The 9,344-nt window shown below is 43.8% G+C and overlaps 2 protein-coding genes and 1 long non-coding RNA gene across 12 annotated transcripts in view; 1 reads left to right on the plus strand and 2 right to left on the minus strand.

The window, feature by feature from the left end:
* Position 1: 1 nt before the first annotated feature.
* On the minus strand, positions 2 to 1,332 carry LOC109974098 (uncharacterized; the record flags this gene model as incomplete). Its single annotated transcript, XM_020624114.1, has 1 exon — positions 2 to 1,332. A coding segment is annotated over exon 1 (1,116 nt), but the record flags the coding sequence as incomplete, so codon positions are not given.
* Positions 1,333 to 4,869: 3,537 nt separating this feature from the next.
* LOC109974106 (uncharacterized) lies at positions 4,870 to 7,487 on the minus strand. Its single transcript, XR_002276925.1, has 3 exons — positions 7,387 to 7,487; positions 5,248 to 5,320; positions 4,870 to 5,128 (listed from the first exon to the last, which is right to left on the minus strand). It is a non-coding gene; the product is annotated as an uncharacterized LOC109974106 (long non-coding RNA).
* An 89-nt stretch (positions 7,488 to 7,576) lies between these two features.
* The window catches only part of mcfd2 (multiple coagulation factor deficiency 2, ER cargo receptor complex subunit), a 3,718-nt gene continuing 1,950 nt past the window's right edge, over positions 7,577 to 9,344 (plus strand). The window contains exons 1-3 of one of the 10 annotated variants that reach the window (XM_020624123.1): positions 7,577 to 7,651; positions 8,346 to 8,516; positions 8,659 to 8,818. In XM_020624123.1, coding sequence (XP_020479779.1) covers positions 8,347 to 8,516; positions 8,659 to 8,818 — 330 coding nt within the window. In that variant the 5' untranslated portion in view covers positions 7,577 to 7,651; position 8,346. Of the gene's footprint in view, positions 7,685 to 7,736; positions 8,517 to 8,658; positions 8,819 to 9,344 lie in introns of those variants that run through there. The other 9 variants (XM_020624127.1, XM_020624119.1, XM_020624128.1 and 6 more) reach the window with 9 other exon arrangements.

Genomic DNA, 9,344 nt, shown 5'->3' on the forward strand with positions numbered 1-9,344 from the left:
GTTCTTGCATCATAGTAGATCTCAGGTAAGTTTTAATCAGTTTGAGCTTAGAGAAGCTTCTTTCAGCAGCAGCCGCTGTAACAGGAAGAGTGGCAGAGATTCTCAAAGCAACCCACATGTTGGGGTAAATTTCTGCCAGTTTCTTCTCATGCAGGAAGGTCAACAGTTCCATGTTTGTCATATTGTTTGATGGCAATGGTGGGAAATTCTTCATTTCCTTTGCAAGTTCTGTGCCATCAATGTCCGGCTGGCTGTCATGGGTCAGAGCCGTACTTAGGGTTTGACACTTCTGTAGCAGGTCCTCTTCTTCTAAATTGGGGAAATCGAGGAGCACACCAAACGTGTTATTCACCTCTCCAAGATTCTGAAATCTCTCATCAAGTGAAGAGATTGCAGTATCCACGACCACATTAAAAAATGTGGTTTCCATTTTTCGTAGTGCATCTTGTATGGGCTCATCTGGAGACTCATAGCCAAAGTGCCTTTTTGTGGTTCTCAACCGCTTTTGTTTGAGTTCAGCCTCCACATTCATCTCTTCACACATCTTCTTTGCAATTGTCTGTGCATCAGAAAATCCAGTGTTTCTGTAACTGGTGAGGGAATCTCTGGTTTTCTTCAGCAAGTCGACAGCCACATCAAGCTGCATGGAGGGTGACTGCATCAGTTTACTGACATGCTGGATCTTGCTGAGAATGTCATACCATATGGCTGTACAAATGCAAAAGCGATAGGATCCAATCTCCTCAGCCAAAGACTGGGCTTCAACTCTCACCACAGGGTCTGCAGTTTTTTCCCTCACCTCCAGAAGAGCCTCTCTGACTTGCCCAGCCTGATACCTTACTGCCTCAATGCTTTTTATCCTGCTTTCCCATCTGGTCTCAGCCCATGATTTCAGAGTGATTTTCACATATTTCAAGAGGACATCCCACCTATGGGTGGAGGCTGAGAAGAGCTTGAATAACTTTGTCAAATGCCCAAAGTAGCCAAGGGCATCTGGTGAGCTTTTTGCAGCATCAGCTACTACCAGATTTAAAGTGTGGGCACCACATGGGACATAAAAAGCTCTTGAGTTCAGCTGAAGCAACTTTGCCTGAACACCTTTATTTTTTCCCTTCATATTGGCGCCGTTGTCATAGGACTGGCCTCTGCAGTCCTCAAATGGGATATTAAGTTCCTCTAGCCTTTTTAGGATTAGAGATGACAAATGTTCTCCTGTTGACTGCTCTGCCACAAGAAAGCCCAAGAAATGCTCTTTTACTTGAGGAATGTCTTCTTGTGACACTATCCTGACTGACAGAGAGCTGTTCCTTATGACTCAGATCAGGGGTGCAATCTAAAATGATGGAGAAATATTTGCACACGCAAGGTGCATCAGTGTCACCTTTGCAAGGCTGCACAACAACCACTGCGCCAGCAGATGTCACCCACATGCTCAGTGAATGAAGCTTCGAGTAGTGAACCAATTTTCAATACAAAGGTCCAAAAGGGTTCGAAACTTCATGGGGCCTGATATGGTCATCACTACAGAATGCAAAACAACTAGTGACATGAGAAAAACACAGACGAGAGAAACAAAGTGGTGCGGGTTGTCGGCATGAAAGCAACGACGAACTGGCAAGGGAAAGGTATGTGAGCTGGGCTTAAGTAGGGTGAAGGACTAAGTGAATGCAGCTGGTGATGATTAAGAAATGTGTGGCAGGTGTGCACTGTGGCGTAATCAGGAACCGAAAACAAAGAGAGGGAGGTGAGAGAGGCAGGTGCACCCGAGCAAACCTGACCCAATTTGATATTTTCCAGACGTGTTCTATTCATCTCCACAGACTGGGATTTATCAGCCCGCCCCCTCCATTCTGTTCCTTCTTCCAAATCCTGTACAAGGCAATTGTGATTGTAAGGCTGCGATAACTTCTAGCAAATGGATTAGGGATGCGATCATTAAGGAAGTGTATGCAGGAGTCTTGCCTGTGGTGTTTCTCAGGGAATCAGGCCAGTGCTGTCTCTGCTGAATGCCCAGGCTAACAGCTCAGAGATCTGTTGTAAAAGTAAATGGTGCAGCGGTGTAGAGTCTGAAATCCCACTAATAGCTAACATAAGGCTCCAGCTGAAATACTGCAAGTTTATAAGCACATGATTTTTTTCTGGGTGTAGAGCAACACTGATAGAGTCATACATCTAATGAGTAGCTTTAATGTGTATATAATCAGGTGGTAGTCAGACTCTATACACCCTGTAGACATGACCGCTTCTGCTGCCATTATTTTGTAACACAGTTATACTTACATTCACTCTCTTATCTGGTATTGGTGTGCGGTTGTTCTCCTGTGATGTTATTATTTATGTTCGGGATGTTGTTCTCACTGGCTTTTCATTGTCTCCTAATTTAAAAATTCTTAAAATTTCAACATTGAATTTCATATAGGCAGAAAACTGCTGTTGCCCTGCTCTGGACTCTGGACTGTTGAAGTTCACACTGTATGTTTCACCCCTGGTCCCTCCCCAGATAAGTCATGTCAGTATATGCCTATGGCTACACATAAAAACTGCTTGGAAATCCCAACCAAAGCAGAATTTTCACCTACTGTATGTGTGATTCAGTTCTGACTTAATTTTAAAAGACTGTGCTCTATTTGTGCTGGAAACACACATTTCTTTATAGTCAACATACTAAACTCTCAAAAGTTACTGGAAATCATTCATTAAAGGAAAATTCCATTTTTATAGAACTTGAGTCTTGTCTTGGCTATTATTAAGTTGATTCACTAGAATGACTGGAGATATTAAACATGGAGGCATCGGTACAACAGATGGGTGGGGTGGCCAACCACTTTTTGGAGGTAAAACTGCAGATGAGTATATTTAAAATACACGAGATAATCTCTCATTGCACTGAAGAAATGTGTATGCATTATAGTATTACAGTAGGTAGGATTCTTAGTTAGTTCTTCTTCTTAGTTTAAATAACAATGTCTGTGGAACATTGAGGTTTGCTATAAACATGTCTGATGGTCTTACTGATTTATTTGCCCAGTCTCATGACCTTGTCGAGATGCTGCTCTGTTTCAAGACCACACCAGTCACTGTGTACAAGTGGTACTCAAACCAGAACCCTTGAAGTCTAGAAAGGCCTCAGGTACTTTTAACCACCAGCAGGTGCAGATGATAGATGGGCTGGTCATCCTGTGTCAGCTCCTCCAGCCCCACCCTGGCACACATTCCCTGGGCATCCCGGTAGTAACCGTGAACATAGTAAACTTTGGCTATCAGCAGCAGAGCCTCATTCAAGTACCTGGTCTGGAGGACAAGTTGGGACAAATTGTTGTCAGGATTGGCGTGTGATGCTGCCAAATAGTGTTTATGGTGAACTCAATTATAAGACCAGACGAACTGGGGTAGAGGAAGATACTTTTACTGACATAAAACAAAACAAACATGCAATGCCCAGAATCTATATTGGGTCGTTAAGACAGTCCAAGGTCAGCGCCGGTAATCACATACAGCCAGGGGATCCAAACTCAGGAAGTCAGATTGGAGATAGCAGAAAGTCGGTACACTTGTAGGCAATCAGGATCTGGGAGGAAATAGGCAAAACATGGTGGTCAGAACAACAATCCAAGGTCAAAACAAGAGGGTCAGGCAAGAATTACAGGCTGGAGAATCAGAGCTGGAGTCTAGAACAATCTGGCAGCGTTCTAGTGAGGGAATGCTGCCTATAAGCTGCTGGACACCGGTGTGAGATCTATATCGGGTTGTTAAGACAGTCCAAGGTCAGCGCCGGTAATCACATACAGCCAGGGGACACAAACTCAGGAAGTCAGATAGGAGATAGCAGAAAGTCAGTACACTTGTAGGCAATCAGGATCTGGGAGGGAATAGGCAAAACACGGTGGTCAGAACAACAATCCAAGGTCAAAAACACAACAGAACCCCATTCAGGCAGACCCCCCAGGCTGGCCAGGATGGCCCAGATGAAAATCCCGGATGAGGGATGGGTCCATAATGGGGCAGGAAGGGACCCAGGACCATTCCTCAGGCCCATAACCCTCCCAGTCCACCAGGTACTGGATTCCCTGGCCGCATATCAGGGATCGGAGGAGACGCCTGACTGTGTGGACAGGACCCCCGTCAATGAAGCAAGAAGGAGGAGGAGGCACAGAAGGAGAGGCCAGAGGACTGGACTGAACGGGCCTGACCCACGACACGTGAAAGGTGGGATGCACCCGAAGGGAGTGGGGCAAACGAAGTCGGACAGCAGCAGGGTTGACGACCTTGGTTATGGGGAAAGGACCCACAAACTGTGGTGCCAGCTTGTGACATTCCGTTGTTAGGTATTTTTAGTCAGATAGATATTGGATAGATACTTTATTAGAAATGTTAGTGGAGATAGGATGTCTAGTTAGACTGTTAAATGCTTAGGCCTGCTTATGAGTTTCTGCAGGGTACTTCTGGTCAAGGATACCAGAGAGAAGAGTTGATGACTGTCAGCAGGGTGTTTAATATCATTATTACAACGTGTATAACTGTAGCCTTAGCCATAATGTTCCTATGTTCAAGTCACGACATGTACTAGAGGTCGTGAGAATGTTTTTAGTTACACACACTCAACCAACAGACATACACATTCACACGCTGATTTGCTTCATGTTTTGACTATTGCTAGAGCCAGCTGCAAAGCTGGTAACAGAGACGTCCCGGTTGACGTTTCTGTGTAGTATGGGGCTAGCCCAACCGAGGTGATAAAATGTATAGGCCTGGTGGGCTCAGGGGTTTTTCATCTTACATCTGCCTGCGTGCAGTATGGAGGTGCAAGACACCTGAGCGTGTAATGTTAATTTTACCTGTGATCCTTTGAATAAATCAGCACTGTTTTGAAGTTACTTGGACTGCCTCGTCTCTCAGGGTTAGCATGGTAAGACAAACCCTACCCTACACCGTCCAGAGTGGAGGGTCACGGGCAGACAGCCAGACCTTCTGGCTGGGTAGATAAGTGGGACTCTGGGACCGATGGACGTTGGCCCACTTCTCATAGGACTGGACGGAGCGGAGCAAGACCAGGCGGGCCCGCCTCCAGGCCCGGTGACACCGGCGAACCAAGGCCGAGGCCAGTGGCACTTGGATCTCTGTGTCCAGACTGGGGAATAAGGGTAGAGGAAGATACTTTTACTGACGTAAAACAAAACAAACATGCAATGTCCAGAATCTATATTGGGCCATTAAGACAGTCCAAGGTCAGCGCCGGTAATCACATACAGTCAGGGGATCCAAACTCAGGAAGTCAGATAGGAGATAGCAGAAAGTCGGTACACTTGTAGGCAATCAGGATCTGGGAGGGAATAGGCAAAACACGGTGGTCAGAACAACAATCCAAGGTCAAAACGAGAGGGTCAGGCAAGAATTACAGGCTGGAGAGTCAGAGCTGGAGTCTAGAACAATCTTGCAGCATTCTAGTGAGGGAACACTGCCTATAAACTGTTGGACAAAAGGTGTGAGTAATCAGAAGCAGGTAAACACAGATTAAACTAAAGAGTCTGTAACTGAGGTGCGACTGAAAAGGAAACGGATACAAAATAAAAGCACACGACAGGAAGCAGACGGGGCAGGATCGTGACAATTGTTGACAGTAACTAAAAGCAATGCATATGTGAATCAAGATCTGTGCTCTGTGCCCCAGTGCTTTCAGTGCTTCCTTTATAAATAAACTAATCTGGATAGAGGCAGGGAGGAATTTACAGTAGTAGCACAGCCAAAGGAACATAGGTTAAACTGACTGTTAGACAGTCTCGGCTCAGGATAGTGGTGAGGTAACCTTTCCCCTGCACAATCTGGGCTGAAGGAGAAATTACAGTAGTTCTAAACTCAGCTGACTATCAGACCAGAGCTTCCAACCTCCTCAGTGACACCACCACATATGAAGCACTGAAGAGGGACCCCACCAGTGGCTACAAGAAGAAAGTTATAGACTGTTTACAGAAGCTGGAAAAGGAGGGAGTTATTGACCGGCGACTATACTACAGACTATACCCTGGGGAGGCCAGCCCTTGCATTTATGGCCTACCCAAAATACACAAGGAAGGAGCCCCACTCAGACCCATTGTCAGCAGCATCAACTATGTAACTTACAACATAGCAAAGCACGTGGCCACCATTCTGGCTCCTTTGATGGGAAACACACAGCACCACATAATAAACTCCCAGGACTTCGCAAGGAAAGTCCAACAACTGCAGCTGAACCAGGACGGGACCATGGTCTCATATGATGGCACATCCTTGTTTACTTGCATCCCCACCACAGAGGCTGTCAGGGCGGTGAAGAAGAGACTCGTCATTTTCACTGCATCTTCCTCTCCCTCATCTTTTCCGTTAACACTGGATCAAGTAGGGATTAAGATACAGCAATGCAAAGAAAGCTGTACTGTAATGCAAAAAAGTATGCAAGTCAGCTGAGGCAGGATATATATACTATATAGTGCTGCTTTCTTGTTTTATTTGTGTTTGTTTCAAAAATGCCCTAACTGAAACTTTAAATAATCAATTTGTAATGCCTTGTCTTTTTCCCTTGGGCTCAGTAACATTGGCAGACTGACGGTGGTTAACCTAATCTACCAGCAATTGCAGTGTGTACTGTAATTGAACTCTATCAATCACAAAACGTTACAAACCAATGGATGCAGTAGGTTGAAAAATCTAAATCTATCATCAGTTCACACTAACTGTGCCCTTACATAAGGAAAACTGTTAACGTGGTGAGGGGACAAGGTAAAATGTGGCATAAACCCACCAGCAGTTGAACAATTCAGAATTTGTCCTATCAACCACAGCACAGGTTGCAAATACAGGGGGAGACAGAGTTCATTGCCCACTGGGTAGAACTTTATTGACCCCACAGTGGGGAAATTCCAGTGATGGTCTCAATCAGCTACTTTTTGACATCGAATAAAATCTCAAGCCGCCTGAACAGAGATTTAGCAGCGTCATTTTCTCTCTGGAAACTTGACATTTGCTCGACATAAATAGACCCTTCCACTCCTCAGTAATCACCTGCCCCACGACCTACTCCTTTGCAAGGCAGATTTGACAGCCGAACGCCTACTTCCTTCCACTTGCTGACGTAATGAAATACTCTTTGTCTCTGTCAGGATAGATAACCTCGTAAACGATCGCTGCTCTCTGAAAAGTGCCCTAGGCTAAGATTAGTGCTCAAAAATTACAACGTGAGAATGTGAATATATAGTGAAATCGATTAGTTTGTGTCAGTAATAGCTAATTTACTCAAGACTTCACAACTAAATACAGTTTAACGCAGCTTACGGGCACTTCACAAAATTCGAGAATGTGCGTTTTGTTACTTAGTTAATTATAGATTTCAGCGTAGTAAAGCTGTATCATTACCTTATTATAACCTTATACATTATGTTGAGCCATCTACATGGTACAGTGTAATCCGCCTGTGGATGTTTCCACGACGCCTTTTCTGTCTAGCGAGATTTTAGTGAGTACGGATGTTAGTTCAGCGATTTCTCTCGCTTCGATTAGATACTCTCTAATCATTTAACCAATCATAAAGAGCTGACGTGTCCAAGCGGGGCTACGGCAAGCCACTTGGTGTTGTAAAGCTGTGACTTAATCGTTGGTGCCAGCCAAGTGAAAATAGAACGTAATTGTTCAGAAATTTCTTTAACGTTAGTAGGTATTGCTACAACCACACTTTTTTAAAATAATTATATAATAGTAAGTCTTGAAATAGTTTACGCATTGAACAGGACTTGTAATTTCAGTGTGAGTTAGTATTGAATTGAAGCGTCATGGTAGCAAATCTTACAGATTTGTAGCTAACTAACTAGTTAACGTTAACGCATGTGCTCGTTAATAACTGGTTTTACCTAGCTTACTAATATTAATGCATGGAGCTCAACCGGATATTTTAACAGAAACAAAATGCTTGTAGCTCGTAGACGTGTTTGTCAGTGGTCGTTTTGCGATTTATTTTAGTCAATGTTTACATACGACTTTAAACATATGATACGCAAGTGATATACAGCCGTGTTTGTATCGCATGTTTTCTTCTTTGTTAGCAACATTGTATGGTTGCCCAATTTAGCCAGCAAAAATTATTCCTAAAATTCTTGTAGCGCTACCAAGATCTTAATAGTGCAAACAAAAAAAAAAAAAATGCTTTAACTAAAGATCTAAAAATTGAGGATTATTTGGTTATTACCGGATATATAAATAAAAGGTGTGAGAGAACGAATCGTTATTAGAATAATTAGAAACGTATAAACCTAGTGTATCTTCAGGATATGTGGTGATCGTTTTTAAAGCTGATTGAACTCTGCCTGTGTGCCTAGCAGAATGAGTAGTGGCAGGTGTAGTGTGATCTGGAGGGCTCTGCTCCTCCTGCTGTCCTCTTTGCTGTGTGTTCGCTCTCAGGTGGACCCACAGCAGCAGCCGCCGGCTGTAGAGAGCACAGATCAGCTATCGGGCCACAGTCGCCTGGACAGAAACATGTTTCAGGACAAAGAGTGAGTGACATCCCTTCATTTAAAGGACTTATTTGCACATACCAGTGAACTTTGAACACAGTCAGCAGCATTGATCAAACATATCTATTATATGCAAATATATATATCAGAAGCTGTGGTTTTTGGCTTCTTTGTCTTCCAGTCACATCTTGGAGCATTTGGAAGGAGTGATAGACAAACCAGAGAAAGACATGACACCCCAGGAGCTCCAGCTGCACTATTTCAAGATGCACGACTATGATGGAAACGATCTCCTAGATGGGCTGGAACTAGCCACAGCGATCACACATGTACACAGAGAGGTGGGTGCCTGTGGTTTGTGTACATAATATAATTCCTGCTTATCTCAGTTACCTATTGCCTTTTGTTGCCTTCTACTTAAAGAGGGATTGCAGAGCATGTGTGTGTGTACTAGCTTTAATGCACTTTGCTTTTGACACCAATGTTTTCATATTCTTATGGTGTTCTATAACAACATAATTGCCTGTTATACAATGGATAAATAGTCAGTGGTTACTTTATTGTAAGTGTTAATCTTGTTCCATTTGTGTGGAATTTCTAACTTAGAGCCTCTAAATGTCAACAAAAGGTAACAGTGTGAAAAAAAAAAAAAACTGCAATACCCAGAAATCATATAACAGACTGTAACACCAGCCCAGCCTGTTTTCGCTTTGGCAGTGTAATACAATTTTATATATATATAAATTCCCCACTCGCCACCCACTTTGCGGTGGTCCTGTATTCCTTCCTTCAAGCTCGGGTCCTCTACCAGAGGCTTGGGAGCTTGAGGGTCCTGCGCAGTATCTTAGCTGTTCCTAGGACTGCACT

This window comes from Monopterus albus, unplaced genomic scaffold (assembly GCF_001952655.1).
Source record: "Monopterus albus unplaced genomic scaffold, M_albus_1.0 scaffold320.1, whole genome shotgun sequence".
Classification (NCBI taxonomy): domain Eukaryota; kingdom Metazoa; phylum Chordata; class Actinopteri; order Synbranchiformes; family Synbranchidae; genus Monopterus; species Monopterus albus.